The sequence below is a fragment of the Anabrus simplex genome, chromosome 3 (genome assembly GCF_040414725.1).
Source record: "Anabrus simplex isolate iqAnaSimp1 chromosome 3, ASM4041472v1, whole genome shotgun sequence".
NCBI classification, from domain to species: Eukaryota; Metazoa; Arthropoda; class Insecta; order Orthoptera; family Tettigoniidae; genus Anabrus; species Anabrus simplex.
In genome coordinates this window covers 465,946,248-465,963,947 of record NC_090267.1, presented here as the reverse complement: position 1 = coordinate 465,963,947, position 17,700 = coordinate 465,946,248, and the positions used below count along the sequence as shown (strand labels likewise).

The 17,700-nt window shown below is 42.7% G+C and overlaps 1 protein-coding gene across 1 annotated transcript in view; it reads left to right on the top strand.

The window, feature by feature from the left end:
- LOC136866526 (inositol oxygenase) overlaps positions 1 to 17,214 on the top strand; it is a 69,724-nt gene extending 52,510 nt beyond the window's left edge. The window contains exons 6-7 of the mRNA XM_067143574.2: positions 504 to 599; positions 16,699 to 17,214. Coding sequence (XP_066999675.2) covers positions 504 to 599; positions 16,699 to 16,807 — 205 coding nt within the window. The 3' untranslated portion in view covers positions 16,808 to 17,214. The remainder of the gene's footprint in view (positions 1 to 503; positions 600 to 16,698) is intronic.
- Positions 17,215 to 17,700: the final 486 nt, after the last annotated feature.

The window sequence follows — 17,700 nt, the reverse complement described above, 5'->3', positions numbered from 1 at the left end:
CATTTTTGTTCCACTGCTCCTTTTGCTGAAAATCACCCAAAACAAATCTTGCTGCTTTCCTTTGAATCTTTTCCAGTTCTGGTAACAAGTAATCCTGGTGAGGGTCTCATACACTGGATTCAAGACATATACGCCCTCTCTTTTACATCCTTACGACAGCCCCCGAATAATACCCTAAAGAATCGCCAAGTCTACAAGTCTACACCTGTTCGTGTGTTCCATTAACTATGTCTACGTTACTGCCCCTTCTCTTCACCTCCGTTATTTAATGCGAGTGTATACAGAATTGTCAATTCCTGAGGAGGTATGTCGATAAGAATTAAAACGTTGAAAAGACTGTATTAATCCGGTATGAGCACAAAATAAATCGCATATATTTTCGTTTGAAAGAATACGTGTAAGAAAGTGGGTGTGGAGTCTGTTTTGAGTCAGACTGCTCTTTTTAGAATCCAATACATGCCTAATAGCTGAGGATAAATCACTTCTTGCTTTCCTTGACGCAGGTTCCACTCATTCTACCCGTGGCATGCTGGTGGTGACTACAGACACCTGTGTACAGAGAAGGACGAGGAGACGTTGAAAGCGGTGCTGGAGTTTAAGTAAGTATAAAATTCATTACTTCCTTATTCCACTATAATGTTATCCGGTTTTGTACAGGGTGCTTTCAAATTCCATGAGTTGTTGTTGGTGTGTTTGGGTCATCAATCCACAGACTGGTTTAATGCAGCTTTCCATGCCACCCTATCCTATGCTAACCTTTTCATTTATCGAGCTCGATAGCTGCAGTCGCTTAAGTGCGGCCAGTGTCCAGTATTCGGGAGATAGTAGGTTCGAACCCCACTGTCGGCAGCTCTGAAAATGGTTTTCCGTTGTTTCCCATTTTCACATCAGGCAAATGCTGGGGCTGTACCTTAATTAAGGCCACGGATGCTTCCTTCCCACTCCTAGGCCCCTCCTGTCCCATCGTCGCCATAAGACCTATCTGTGTCGGTGCGACGTAAAGCCACTAGCAAGAACCAAACCAAAAACCAAACCCCATGGCACTACAGCCCTTGAAGGGCCTTGGCCTACCAAGCGACCGCTGCTCAGCCCGGAGGCCTGCAGATTACGAGGTGTCGTGTGGTCAGCACGACGAATCCTCTCGGTCGTTATTCTTGGCTTTCTAGACCGGGGCCGCTATCTCACCGTCAGATAGCTCCTCAATTCTAATCACGTAGGCTGAGTGGACCTCGAACCAGCCCTCAGGTCCAGGTAAAAATCCCTGACCTGGCCGGGAATCGAACCCGGGGCCTCCGGGTGAGAGGCAGGCACGCTACCCCTACACCACGGGGCCGGCACTAGCAAGAAAAAAAAATTCATTTCTACGTAACTACTGCATCCTACATCCACTCTAATCTGTTTGTCATATTCATACCTTGATCTACTCCAACCGTTCTTACAGTCTACACTTACTAATACTACTACAATATTTCCATTCCTCCCCTGAAAGGAGAAGCGGGCCTCTTAGACGGTGACGCCGTCTCTCAGGCCGGGAGATTTGTCACGGTGAAGGAGATGCGCGGAGGAGAGGGGATTGGCAGCCGTGACCTATACTAGGAACTGTCCCGGCATTCGCTTTAGTGCAGGAGAATGGAAAACCACGGAAAACCATTCTCAGGACAGCCGACGTTTGGGGCCAGCCATGAGGTCCAGTCCTCTCCCCTCTCTCGAATGCAGAGGCGTACAGCCACGGTAGAGCTGTGGCCACTTGTGGGGCCTACACTTCCCTCAAAAGCTAACTCAACAAGTCCTGGGTGTCTTAAGATGTGACCTATCATTTTGTCCCTTCTTCACAACAAATTTTGCACAAATCGTTCTCGCTTCACCAATTTGATTCATTATCTCTTCATTCGTGATTCGTTCTACCCAACCCACCTTCAGCATTATTCTGCAACACCACATTTCAGGAACTTGCATGTTTCACTTCCATACAAGGCCACGCTCCAGACGAAAGTATTCAAAAACATACAATCGAACCTGCCCTAACGGTCACCCTTATTCAGCGAACACCTCCCTCTTCGGACAATTTTCCTCGGAACTGATTTTATTTTACATAAGACAAGTGTTAAATTGGCCCCATTTAAGCGGACACCTCGAACTCCGGACAGCGGACATCGCCATTTCTTCCATCCACTTGACGTAAGCGGACACTTTACACGTTTCAGGACAATGTATTACGCCGGACCACATGTCATCCTTTTTTTAACCAATCTTCAGACATAAGGAAATTCCTTTTGAATATTAGTACTATTTCGAGTGCAAGGAGAGAGAAGGTACATCGGAATGCAGTTCTACGTGGTGGTGTATAGACCTATTCCGAGAATTCTAATTGCCCAGAAATGCTGCCAGAGACTGTTGACTCACATGTTACCTGGGGATTTTCTTCCCTTCTTGCATCGTTCTATTGTCAGTAATAAGGCCGAGGTCAAATAGTCAACTTGAGAAGGAAAAGACAGTACAGGCGCTAATTAGTGAGACAGAAATACCGTAGCACTTCAGTTGTCTGTTAAACATGAGTAACAAGGGATTACTTCACGAAGCTGTAATGTTTGTAAATAATGTAAAATCACTTATAATAACTCTCTATGAAATACTAACACAGAAATTACTTAGAATAATAAAACTAAAGATATGTAGGCCTATGCTTATATTTAAGGTGGATGTTCTTTGCCGTTAAAATGTTCGATTATTTTTACAACCTTATTTTAGCGGACACCTCTCGTAACGGACATTTTTCCTCGATACCGACGATGTCCGCAGAAGGGAGGTACGACTGTATTTTCAATTCCTATATCATTTTTCGAAGTGAGCAAATTTCTTTTCTCAAGGAGGGCCTGCATGTTGTGTTCTATATTTTATGTCTTATCTTCTTCCATGAGTTATGTCATGTATAATGCTATTTTGTCTCCTTGTGGGAAGCAGGTAATCAGGCCATTCGGCCAAAAATTAATGGAAACACTTGACTTGACGAAATAGAAAGTATGGTTTTGGGTGCAGTCTTGATAACACCGAAAATATGGAAAGGAAATAAGGTTGTAAGGGTTGTTCATTTGACACGTAGTTAGAGCTGGCAATATTGGAGATAATGGACGGGACAACCAGAAGGTAGCAGCACTGCATGGTAGTGGTGGGGACGGAGCAGTTCGGTTCGGAGCAAGTACTGTGACGTCATTATTCGGTAAAACCGAGTACAACTTTATAGCGGTAAATTTAAACTTTATATTGACCTTCTAAGGTACAGTTTACATTCATCAAGAAGATTATCAATTATTAGCAGTGGTACAATGCTCCGTACTATCTATTATTGGATATTTGCACAATTTTTATAATGTAATATAAATTTAACACATAACGTAACAAACCGTATAATTACAAATCTGTGCTTAATATGATGCATATCAAGGAGACGTAAATAATGAAATAAACATACAAATGAATAAATAAATACAATAAATATTAATGCATATGGATATGGATAAACGTACCGTATTCCATAATGTGATAACTGACGAAATGAAATCTAGTGCTTTGAAATGTGCCTAAACTCATATAATGTCAAACATTTCATACATAACTATATGGTAAGGAGTTACATGAAAAATCTGTTAAGATAACATCAGTAATGGAAATAAGTTATACAAATGAACTCAATTCTTCATCTTGTGACAAGGATTATGTGCAACTGTGTTTGTACCTTGTCCTTACAATGTGCCCGTTTTATGTGATTCCGTAAATTTGACGTTCCTCCACCTGTACAATTGATTTGATTGCAAATTCTACAAGTAGCGGAGTTTCTACCTGGACTGCTAGTAAACTACTGCTATGCTTGGGAGGACTTTCATGGCATTGTTGCTTCTTTCTTATTACAAATATCGGTAGAAAATATAGCGCAACAACTATAAACAAAGATATATGTAGTATAAGGAAACACAAATAGAACACACGTCTCAGTCTGGAGTCTGAACAACAGCACAGTGGTGTTGCGAGTGTAGCCTGGCTGGAAGGTTTACTGTGCACCCGCAGCGATATACGGAGTATTCGAGTTGAATCGGTGCTCCGCTGTGACGTCACGTAAACCTGAAAACCGAGTTACTCTACAGTTCTACTCGCTCCGTTCCCACCACTACTGCATAGTTTGATGTTTGTAGAAACAGCTCAGAACATGATCAGTCTGAGACACGCGTCCGCTAAGTAGAGGAAAGAAGTTGCAGCTATCTTCTTGTTTAACCGTGCGAGTTGACAAGTTCAGGGTCGCCTTAAGCAGACCCCTTGGTGTTATTCGCGAGGAGTAGGCTACATATCGACACCGGATTTCACCCTCTCCCCACCTCACTATCACAATCATCACACATCTAGACGCGCAAGTCGCCCATGAGCGTCAAATAGAAAGACCTGCACCAGGCAAGCCGGACACGATAAATAAATAATAATAATACAGAGCAGATGCCACCCACTCTTGTCGAATGGTCAGCCTTACAATGACTGCATCATGCTAGAAACAGCCATACAAAATAATATCTTTTCTGTTTGAGAATATGTGAACTGAACAAATAATTCTGCAATGTCATTATTATTATTATTATTATTATTATTATTATTATTATTATTATTATTATTATTATTATTATTATTATTTATTACAATTTGCTTTTCGTCGCACGTACACAGATAGGTCTTACGGCGACGATGGGATAGGGAAGGGCCAGGAGTGGGGTAGAAGCGGCCTTGGCCTTAAGTAAGGTGGAAATAATGTGGAAATAGGAAACCACGGAAAACGATCTTCGGGGCTGCCGGCAGTGGGGGTCGAACCCACAATCCCCTGAATGCAAGCTCAGAGCTGCGCGCCCCTAACCACACGGAAATCTGGCTTGGTATGGAATTACTATTATTGGTCCGCCTCTTGGTGTAGTGGTTAGCGTGATAAGCTGCCACCCCCAGATGCCTCGGGTTCGATTCCCAGCTCTGCCATGAAATTTCAAAAGTGGTACGAGGGCTGGAACGGGGTCGACTCAACCTCGGGAGGTCAACTGAGTAGAGGTGTGTTTGATTCCCACCTCAGCCATCCTCAAAGTGGTTTTCCGTGGTTTCCCACCTCTTCTCCAGGCAAATGTCGGGATGGTACCTAACTTAAGGCCACGACCGCTTCCTTCTCTCTTCCTTACCTACCCCTTCGAATCCCCCCCCCCACAAACCCCTGTTCAGCATTGCAAGTGAGGCCGACTGGGCGAGGTTCTGGTCCTCCACCCCAGTTGTATCCCCCGACCAAAAGTCTCGCGCTCAAGGACACTGCCAAGTCCGAGGGAAAAACCAACCCTGGAGGGTAAACTGATTAAGAAAGAAAGAATTATTATTATTATTATTATTATTATTATTATTATTATTATTATTATTATTATTATTATTATTATTATTATTATTATTTTATTGTACTGGACGGTACACCTCAACTCCGCACATTCAAAATAAGCGCCTTAATGAACTCCTCTATCGACCAAAATGTGAAATTGCTACTAACTTACATAAAGTTGGGACTTTAATCAGAAAATGTCACTACTGAAATATTAAGTAATTGTGTTATTGTGAAGTTTCCTAAACTGGTTGGATTTCTCTTGGTTTTGTTTTTGCTGTACAACAAGAAGTTTGGACATTTTTCCACAGATGTCACTACCAAAAAACTATGGTCATGCACTCTGGAGCAAGGTAAAGGAAGTTCTTATTGAAAGAAATTTTGTGTTTATAGGTTTTCTCAACTTTCATTTGTTTTTTATGTAATTCTAGGTTTGCAACACTTCTGTCTCATTCCGCCAGTTTTGAATCTGGCCAATGAAAATTTTCTGTAATTAATTTTCAACCTATCACAGGCTTTTTGTTCGGTTTTGAGTGTAACTTTTGGGTTCAGCCAATACAATTGAGAGGATGTGTCTGGATTAGCCCAGAATCCTCTCGAACCTTCCCTGAGGGTATATAAGTTGCGGCTTTCCAAGTTTCCTTGTATATTGATCGTCGCCTTTCTGAGTGTGTGTGTTAAGGCAGGAGGCGGGCCGCCTTTTTCTTTGGCCGGCAGATCATCGACCAGGTAATGGCCACGTAAACTCTATCGTTCTTGCTGTCTCCGCAAATTTATCCGAGGGGGAAGGTCCGAAACTTTAACTATGTAACAAAACATTTCTAAAATGTAAATTTTCTTTCGGTTAATGTAAAATTTCATAACATCTTCAACTGTAAATTGGGGATAGAGAGTGAGTTACCCTCTCGAGCTCCCCTTCATCTTGGTTTGAGGTGACTAGGATTTCGTGACTGTGTTCTTTCCTGTAACGTATTAAATGTATTAAATGTATTTCCATGCGAGTCACCTCAGTAGTTTGGGACTAGCCCCTGTTTCATCAGACCCAGAGCCCTGTTAGGTTTTAATGTTTCATTATCTAGAAGCACAAGTGTGCGCCTCCATTCTGTTTGTGTTCGGGCCATTTATAGGCCTATAACCTGTTTTTTTTTCGCAAAGGTCCAGTAGGTTGGGTACTAGATACCCGTGTGTAAAACTATTTCCATTTGTAAATCGTGAGTGGGCTGTATGGAATCGAGGGCATGTAAGCTCTTTTCAAAGTTTTGTAATAGTGAGGGTTGCCTCTGGAAGGCTAAAGATCGTAACTTTTGGAGCAAGGGCTCTTGTTTTTGGGAGATTTCTATCTGTGTCTGAGTAAGACCACTTATGAAATTGTGAACTAAGGGCTTGAAGCCCAAAATTGTTAAATGCCATTTTCTGGGGTTTTCTGTTTTAATCCACAAATTTGTTATTGTTCACCCAGTGAAGAAATATGGCCTTTTAAAGTTTTAATTCAATTCTTGATATTGTAGTTAGACCCATTCAAGCCCGCAGCTTCTTTCAACTCTCTACGTTCCACAAATACCCCAGAACAATTATTATTATTATTATTACTATTATTATTATTATTATTATTATTATTACTATTATTATACTGGGATGAGTAGTTCAGGCGATATAGCACTGGACTCTTGAGCTCAAGATAATGGGTTCGAACTCGGCTCAGTCTGGTGGTAATTGAAAATGTTCAAATACGCCAGCCTCGTGTCAATAGATTTATGAGCACGTAAAAGAACTTCTGCGGGACAAACTTCCGGCACCCCGGCGTCTCCGAAAAGCATAATATTAGTTAGTTGGGCGTTAAACCATCCTTATTATTATTATTATTATTATTATTATTATTATTTTCCTACCGCTTTTCCGACACATGTGGGGTCGCGGGTGCGAACTGCGTCGCACATGTGGATTTGGCCCTGTTTTACGGCCGTATACCCTTCCTGCTGCCACCCTATATGGAGGGATGTAATCACTATTGCGTGTTTTTGTGGTGGTTGGAAGTGTAGTGTATTGTGTGAATATGAAGAGGAGGGTATTGGGACGGACACAAACACCCAGTCCCAGACCCAGAAGAATTAATCAGAAGTGATTAAAATTCCCGACCCGGTCGGGAATCGAACTCGAGACCCTCTGAACCGAAGGCAAGTACTCTGTCCATTCAGCCAATGAGTCGGACAGTTGGGCGTTAAACCATTATTATTATTATTGTTACCGAGTTTCTGCGGTAGTTAGAGGTGAAAGAAGGTGCGGGTGTGAACGGGTCTCAAGCTACGAAATTAGAGTTCATGTAAAATTAACAAGGTTATATTTTCTTTTCAAAATAAAGAAATAACAAGCATGGCAGGTACAGAGTAGCAAGTCAACAAGATGTAGTTACAATATTTACTGGATTTGGGCTTCGCGCCCCGACTTCACAATGCTTGGGCAATCAGCCCAACCTTACTTCAAAATAAGTTTTAACAGAGGGGCAGAAAACCCCATTCATGCTCAGGAGCACTTGCTCCAAATTACACAGAAAAGCCTCCTCGAGGCATACAACACTCAATTTTCAAGAAAGAGCCGCTCGCTCTCAAACTTTAAGCCTCTCAAAGGCCACACCAAACTCCACCTTCAAGTTGTCCTCTCTGGACATAGACACAGGGGTAAAATACCCAACCTACTGAGGTCTATTAAGTGAGAAAAAGATTAATTACATGACCTCTAAAATAACAATTTGAGAGGAGGCGAACTTGCGCTCCTAATACGCTTTGTTTAAAACCTACTTGGCACTAGGCCGTTAATATAAGGGCTAATCCCATACTAAAGACGTGACTTAAGAAAGAAACAATTTACATTACGTTAAAGAAGAATCGGTTGAGAAAAAATAAGTTTACCTCAAAACAATATGAGTGGGAGCTCGAGAGGGTTAAGCACACTCTATCCCGATATGCAGTTTAAAGATAGAATAGATACCAAGGGTCTTTACATTTTAAGGAAGGTTACATTATGGAAAAGCTTCGGACCCGCCCCGAGAGTTAAACTGCTGAGCTAGCAAAGAAAGAAGTTATTAATCGGCCATTACCTTGTTGTTGACCGCTGCCGAAGAAAGAGGCGCTTCCCGCCCCCTGCTATGTACTTTACACACTGAAAGATGGTACAGAAGTGGCCCAGAGACCCAAAAATCAGCAGTTTATATACTCTCGCGGAAAGTCCGAGGCGTTTTAGGGAAGAGAACACCCGCCCACAATCACTTTATTGGCTAGGGTACAGCAACATATTCAAGTTGGGGGAAGATACATCGGATTGGTCAGAAATTAATTAAAGAAATTCGGGATTGGCTAAATACAAAACAAGGGGAAAGAGAGGGGTATACAGCCAACTTAAACAATAACAGAAAGAAATTTAACAAGAAACAAACTTTTGAAATAAAAATTTCTCCAAAAAACAGTTCTTTCACATCGCACTAGGGTGCACCATTGTAGTTTTTCAGTAGTGTCCTCTAGAAGAGAAAGTTCACACTTCTTACTACCGGTAAAACAAAAATACATCAAAAGTGGCACAGTTCAAAAACTCCAAACTTTCCAAGTAGTGACATCTTCTGAGAAACTTGAAAATTAATACCGTCGATAAAGTTCAGACTTCCTCCAGCAGAGGAGTTTCAACTGGCGCACATTTTAAATTAGCGGCGTGGAGGTGTACCGCCCGGTACAGACCTCCCCCCCCAAAAGTTCCTCCAAGGGGTAACACAGAAGGACATAAACTTTTGTTTGAAAATAATGTCCAAGTTTTGATGTTGATATGGAGATTAATTGCAGAAGTATTTATAAGATTTTCTTAATTTGGTTTGATTCAGTTTCAAAATTTTTGTTGTAACTGGTGAAGTAAAGTCTTTATGTTTGTAGAAGTTGAATTCAGAAGTAAAACTTTAGTTTTTAAAGTTGAGGAAAATTTTCTAAGTTCACCAAATATTGAAGTAGAATACCTAAGAAAAGGTAGTAAAGTTGAACTGGAATGTCCATATAGCTGGATAAGTACTTCAAACGTTGATGATTTTAACGGCCAGACCAGCCGCCACTGCTTGCGTTCAGAGGAGGCCGCCCGGGCCCCTCAAGTACCCTGAGATACCGCTCGCCCGCACTATGAGGGGAGCAGAGGTGTAGAAGCACGCCGCGCCCGCGGTGAACATATACAGGCTGCGGGCCAGTAGCAGGTCGTGCGCCGCACATCAGCCTTGGCCGGGAGGAGAGCTCTGGCTCGCCGTGCACATGTCGTCCTCGCTGGGGTCGAGGGGGCCTTTCCTCTATCCCAGTCGCTGCACGGCGCCGCGCGGCTGTGGGGGCACTGAAACATTAAAGCTAGGCGGCAGAATTTGTTGGACCATCATCCTTTTTTTTTTAGGGCACAGGCTTGTGGAGAGGTTGAGGGGCCAGCGGCGTGCAGATATCCATGGCATTAAATAAGCCACTGTGTAGAGTGGAGCAGGAGACGGGAGCGTGGTAATGGCCGTGGGAAGGACAGGATGGCAGTTTAACGGTTCGGGGCAGGTTTTACAAAAATGCTTACATATAAAACAAAATATTATAGAAGGGGCAGAAAGCCTTAAAAGTGAAACTCAAAAAAATATAACCTTCATATTCCTTTTAAATTATATGAAGCAAATTAACACAAAATTTACACTGGTTTCACCTGTGACAGGTGAACCCTAAATATCCTCTCGGTGGCTGGATTACTCAATAACAACCTAACCGGCGTAAGGAAATCGAGAATGACACACGGCCCATGAAATCTGGGGGCAAGCTTGCCCGCGGGAACAAAATTCTTGACCATTACCTGGTCACCTACCTTCAAATGGGTGGGTCTCCATCCACGATCATACCTTTCCCTAACCTTTTCATGAGACACTTTAAGATTGGCTTTAGCCTTCTTCCAAAGATCTTTAATGTTGTCCGGATCTATTGTCTCAGGTAGAATGTCACTCAGAGACCAGAGGTTAGAGAGCGGCGTGTTGGGAACAAACTTGAACATCAAAGAGGCTGGAGTAAATTTATGTGATTCATGAACCGCCGAATTCAAAGCAAAAGCTAACCAATGCAGGGACGTGTCCCACCTGGAATGATCTTCATGATGATAGGCAATAAGCGCGGACCTGAGATTACGGTTAACCCGTTCAGCCAGAGATGGTTGAGGGTAATAAGCAGAAGTCGTCACATGAGAGATGGACAAGTCAAAACAGAATTTACGAAAAAGATTTGATGTGAACGCCTTAGCATTATCAGACACAATATATTGGCACGGACCAAAAGAAGCAAAAATAGAATTTAGGCAAGTAATGGTGGACTGAGCGGTAGCCAGCTTAGTCGGAAATAACCAGGAAAATCTTGTGAAACCATCTACGCATACAAAGATGAACTTGTTGGCATTTCCCTTTGACTGGGGGAAGGGTCCTACATAATCAATATACAGGCGTTCCATGGGGCGCGACGCTTGATGCGAAGACAAAAGGCCTACCTTGGTGGACATGGTGGGTTTACTGAGCAAACAAGAGTTACAAGCTTTTACTAGTTCACGGATTTCACCGTCCATACCCTTCCAGATGAACCTTTCACGAATCTTTTCACGAGTTTTAAAGATTCCAAGATGCCCCCCTAATGGGGTCTCATGATAGTACTTGAAGATCATAGGCACAAGAACAGCTGGAACGACAACCTTCATCATCTTATCATGCCTCGAAGGGCAACATAGAACACCATTCCTCAGAACATAAGGGACAACATGTTCCCCGGAAGAAAGGGTTTCCATTATCGGAGCCAGCGTCGGATCTTCACGTTGGTATTTCTCGATATCCCTAAAGAGCATGGGAGCATCTGTTAAGATGGCATTAACACCAGATAGTATGGACTCGGGAGGTGATGAACTGTCGACCGGTTCGTGGGTCTCGACGTCGTTGGAAAACATACGGCTGAGTCCATCAGCAACAACATTTTCGGTACCTCTGATATGCCGGACATCGAATTGGAAGGCAGAAATTCGGATGGCCCAACGGGCTATACGACCAGTACGACGCGGCCTACCTAAGACCCAGCTTAAGGCTTGATTATCTGTCTCCAGGTCGAATTTGACATGTTCCAAATAGAGACGGAACTTCTCTAAGGCAAATAAGACTGCCAACCCTTCGAGCTCATAGATAGAATACTTGGCTTCTTGAGCCGATAGAGTCCTAGATGCATAGGCGATGGGTCGCCTCCCTAGTTCAGTCTCTTGAAGAAGGACTGCAGCAACTGCTGACGACGACGCGTCAGTTTGGACGATGAATTTCTTCGCGAAATCAGGCATGGCAAGTACAGGGGCATTACAGAGAGCTAAAAAGAGAGAGCTTCAAAAGCGGCTTGTTGAGAAGGTCCCCACTCGAATTTGATGCCTTTCCTACGAAGAAGGTTCAAGGGCGCCGCTCTATTAGCGAAGTTAGGAATGAACTTCCTGAAGAAATTCACCATACCAATGAACCTGGCGATACCTTTGATGTCCTTGGGAGGTTTAAAATCACGGATGGTATGTGTTCTAGAATGATCGACTGCAACACCATCAGGTGACACAATATGCCCTAGGAATGACATAGAGGGCTTAGCAAAGGCAACCTTGGACAACTTGACAGTTAACCCAGCCTTACGAAGGCGACTGAGAACTTCTCGCAGATGATCTAGATGTTCTTCAAAGGTCTCCGAAAATACGACGACATCATCCAAGTAGTGATACAAATACTCAAATTTGATGTCGGAGAAGACCCTATCTAGCAGCCTAGTGAGTACAGCTGCTCCCGTGGGGAGCTCGAAAGGCACGCGGTTGTATTCGTATAAATTCCAGTCCGTGGCAACCGCTGTAAGATGTTTAGACTCTTCCTCAAGGGGAATTTGATTGTAGGCTTGATTCAAATCCAAGATGGTGAAGAACTTGGCCTTACGGAACCATGCAAAACAAGAATGAAGGTCGGGAAGGGGCACAGATTGTAACACCACCTTCCGATTGAGAGCCCTATAATCAATGACAGGCCTGAAGCCCCCTTGGGGTTTCGGGACTAGAAAAATAGGTGACGAATACGCCGACTTAGAGGGACTAATAATACCATCCTTCAACATCTGATCGATGATTTCTTTCAGAGCCTTCATTTTAGGTGGAGATAGCCTATAAGGTGGAAAACGGACAGGAATTGAATCCGTGACCTCAATTTTGTATTCAATAAGGTCAATAACACCAAGAGTATCAGAGAACACCTCTGGAAATGACTGACATAATTTACGAATACTATCAGCCTGCTCCTCAGGTAGATGTCTAAGGTCTAACAACATCTCATCCTGGGTAGGCGAAATAGATGAACATGATACAGAATTACACTTTAACAAGGGAATTTTACAATTGGACGCAAATTTGAATGTGCACGACTTACTCTGAAGATCGAGCACCAGACCAGTGTGAGAAATGAAGTCAGCTCCCAATATGATGGGGCAAGACAGGTGCTTAGCCACAACCAATTTGATTTTCCATGTAAATTTATAAATACGAATTTTGACATTTACAGAACCTAGGATTTCCAATGGAGATGAATTAGCCGAAACATATTGAACAGGAGATGAGACATAGTCAGGTAGTTTACAAACAGATTTCAATTTAGAATACCATTGAGCCGAAATAATCGAACAAACACTGCCTGAATCTAAAAGAGCTGTTACAGGTTCATTATTTAACTCAAGTTTGAGAAAAGGGACCGGTGCGGGGGTATCCGCCGCAATACTAAGACACTCTTTGGGGCATTCAAAAGATGGATTTGCAGATTGAACATTCCCTGAATTTACGACCTGTTTGCCAGGGGCTGAGCCTCGGGAAGATGGATTAGTCGACTCAGCCGAAGCCACTAGTCACTTTTGATTGTTGTTGGAAGTTGCACCTGAAGTTGAGCAGGAGGGGGTGCTATTCGAATTGGGACAATTCTTGGCGATATGTGAGAAAGCCCCACATTTAAAACAGCCTTGTGATGAACCAGTTCCATTCCTTGTCCCACTAGACTTGAGCAATGGGCACTTGTTCCGAAGATGGTCGGGCGATCCGCAAGCATAGCATTTACGAGGTGTGACTGGTCGGCGAGGAGGAGGAGGCCGAGGATGACCAAAAGAAGGAGGGGGTTCTTTCGCGACACGCAAAGAATCGGCGTATCTAACTCCTTCCGCTGAGAGGGCCAATGCTTCAAGTTCAGAGAAGGTTTGCGGGCACGCCGCGAAACACAAATATGACCTATAGGATGGTGAAATTCCTTCTACAATAGCCTGTACAATTTGATCTTCAGGAAAATGAAGTGCAAACACCCTAGTATACAATTTAATATCTTGGATGAAGTCTGCTAAGTTTTCATCCAAACGCTGTACACGATAATAGTACTTGATGACTCTCTTTCCACGATCACCGAGAATACTACTGGGCTAGCATCGGTAGTTAGTTTTTTTGACGAAAATGATCCTTCTCCTAATCAAATTAAGCGTGTGCAAGCCAGGCTATATCATTTTTCAAATAGGGTTAACGATCTGTTGTCTCTGAAGTTGAATGACGTTCAGAGGAAGGAAGCTAGTACGGGATGAAGTTAGCTAGCAAGTGGGCGTGGAAATCCTCAATAGATGATTGCTCGGCAATGGCTCTTACGATTTTGTCTGAGAGAATACCAATAGCATAGGGATAGATGATTTGCAAAATCTGACATGGGGAAAGAGAAAACACAAGGACATGATCCTGAAATTCAACTAAAAATCTTAAAAATGTAATTACGTCACTGGTGGTATTAACGGAAGACTTAGAGATACCTCTGAGCAACATTGCCAATGGATGAGGCAAGCTGCTAAACCCGGGTGCCATAGTAGGTAAAGGTTTCAGTGGCAAGGAAGTTAATTCCGAACGTATATTATTCAACGATGCACGGCGTTCAGACTCGTTGTCCAATGGGGCAGAGATAGTTTGAGCAGCAACGGTTATCCTATTGGCTTCTCCCTTAGGAGGCTCTTCCTCGCTACCTACATTCATCGTGGTGGGTTGATCAATTTTGGGAGGAACTTCCCCAGTTAACAATTGAGTGACCTTGCTAGATAATTCAGAAATACTTTCAAGCAACGTACTAGCTTCCTTCCTCTGAACGTCATTCAACTTCAGAGACAACAGATCGTTAACCCTATTTGAAAAATGATATAGCCTGGCTTGCACACGCTTAATTTGATTAGGAGAAGGATCATTTTCGTCAAAAAAACTAACTACCGATGCTAGCCCAGTAGTATTCTCGGTGATCGTGGAAAGAGAGTCATCAATTTCTTTCTCTCCCAAGTTGGGGATGGAAATAGGCAAATCAAGGGACTCTCTAAGCTTGTTGGTGTCTATCATAACCGTGCCTCCAGATTGCACATTTCTGATAGTTAACTCATAGATCAACTCCTCCTTGCGCAAATAGTTAAGATGGAGAACATCGCGAGGGCCGGGCATGATGACAGAACAATTTTGAAACAGGAAAGATCAAAAATTCCAGCAACTGAGAAAATTGTTAGAGTTTGAATCAAAGCAATGTTTAGCCGTCAAAAGGGGCTAAATTGAGACCCATTCAACCACGCTCTGCTACCACTTGTTACCGAGTTTTTGCGGTAGTTAGAGGTGAAAGAAGGTGCGGGTGTGAACGGGTCTCAAGCTACGAAACTAGAGTTCATGTAAAATTAACAAGGTTATATTTTCTTTTCAAAATAAAGAAATAACAAGCATGGCAGGTACAGAGTAGCAAGTCAACAAAATGTAGTTACAATATTTACTGGATTTGGGCTTCGCGCCCCGACTTCACAATGCTTGGGCAATCAGCCCAACCTTACTTCAAAATAAGTTTTAACAGAGGGGCAGAAAACCCCATTCATGCTCAGGAGCACTTGCTCCAAATTACACAGAAAAGCCTCCTCGAGGCATACAACACTCAATTTTCAAGAAAGAGCCGCTCGCTCTCAAACTTTAAGCCTCTCAAAGGCCACACCAAACTCCACCTTCAAGTTGTCCTCTCTGGACATAGACACAGGGGTAAAATACCCAACCTACTGAGGTCTATTAAGTGAGAAAAAGATTAATTACATGACCTCTAAAATAACAATTTGAGAGGAGGCGAACTTGCGCTCCTAATACGCTTTGTTTAAAACCTACTTGGCACTAGGCCGTTAATACAAGGGCTAATCCCATACTAAAGAGGTGACTTAAGAAAGAAACAATTTACATTACGTTAAAGAAGAATAGGTTGAGAAAAAATAAGTTCACCTCAAACAATATGAGTGGGAGCTCGAGAGGGTTAAGCACTCTCTATCCCGATATGCAGTTTAAAGATAGAATAGATACCAAGGGTCTTTACATTTTAAGGAAGGTTACATTATGGAAAAGCTTCGGACCCGCCCCGAGAGTTAAACTGCTGAGCTAGCAAAGAAAGAAGTTATTAATCGGCCATTACCTTGTTGTTGACCGCTGCCGAAGAAAGAGGCGCTTCCCGCCCCCTGCTATGTACTTTACACACTGAAAGATGGTACAGAAGTGGCCCAGAGACCCAAAAATCAGCAGTTTATATACTCTCGCGGAAAGTCCGAGGCGTTTTAGGGAAGAGAACACCCGCCCACAATCACTTTATTGGCTAGGGTACAGCAACATATTCAAGTTGGGGGAAGATACATCAGATTGGTCAGAAATTAATTAAAGAAATTCGGGATTGGCTAAATACAAAACAAGGGGAAAGAGAGGGGTATACAGCCAACTTAAACAATAACAGAAAGAAATTTAACAAGAAACAAACTTTTGAAATAAAAATTTCTCCAAAAAACAGTTCTTTCACATCGCACTCTGGTGCACCATTGTAGTTTTTCAGTAGTGTCCTCTAGAAGAGAAAGTTCACACTTCTTACTACCGGTAAAACAAAAATACATCAAAAGTGGCACAGTTCAAAAACTCCAAACTTTCCAAGTAGTGACATCTTCTGAGAAACTTGAAAATTAATACCGTCGATAAAGTTCAGACTTCCTCCAGCAGAGGAGTTTCAACTGGCGCACATTTTAAATTAGCGGCGTGGAGGTGTACCGCCCGGTACAATTATTATTATTATTATTATTATTATTATTATTATTATTATTATTATTATTATTATTATTATTACGTAATTGCGGCAAATATTAAAGAATAGTACTAATATGTTATTCGTTGTCGTACTTGTCTTGCTCATGTCTGAGTAGAATTTTAACGGATTTTCTTTCTGATTTCAGCAAATACGATTTGTACACAAAAAGCGATGGAATTCCAGACATTGAGAGTCTTAAGCCGTACTACCAGTCCCTCATTGATAAGTATATACCTGGAGTTCTCAATTGGTGAGAACACTCGCTGCTTTATCCGTTCCTTTTCTTCTCCAACACTGGAAGGAAACGAAAAGGGCAGAACGAAGAGGATGATACAAAAGAAGAAATCTAGAAAATATATCATAATAGATCTCTTGACATAGTTCTTGCTGTGCTAGTCTGCAAGATGAATCTGGGTTCAATCCTCGTCTTTGCTGTTGGACGTTCGGAGAGAACTGGGACGAAGGAATGTCTTTTCTGTTTCAGAATACGTGAACTGAACAAATAATTCTGTAGTGTGACTATTTTCTTAAATGTGTGGACTGATTTTTATTGAAGACATACCATATTCATAGGTTTTATTACTATGTCTCTATGGATTGTATATAAATATTTTGTTATTAAATAGTTGTTCTAAACTTGGATGTAAAGTTTCAAGAACCATACCTGTTCTTTCTTTCTTTCTTTCTTAATCTGTTTACCTTCCAGGGTTGGCTTTTCCCTCGGACTCAGCGTTGGATCCCACCTCTACCGCCTCAAGGGCAGTGTCCTGGAGCGTGAGACATTGGGTCGGGGGATACAACTGGGAGGATGACCGATACCTCGCCCAGGCGGCCTCACCTGCAATACTTAACAGGGGCCTTGTTGAGGGATGGGAAGATTGGAAGGGATAGACAAGGAAGCGGCCGTGGCCTTATGTTAGGTACCATCCCGGCATTTGCCTGGAGGAGAAGTGGGAAACCACGGAAAACCACTTCCAGGATGGCTGAGGTGGGAATTGAACCCCCTCTACTCAGTTGACCTCCCGAGGCTGAGTGGACCCCGTTCCAGCCCTCGTACCACTTTGCAAATTTCGTGGCAGGGCCGGGAATCAAACCCGGGCCTCCGGGGGTGGCAGCTAATCACACTAACCACAACACCACATAGACG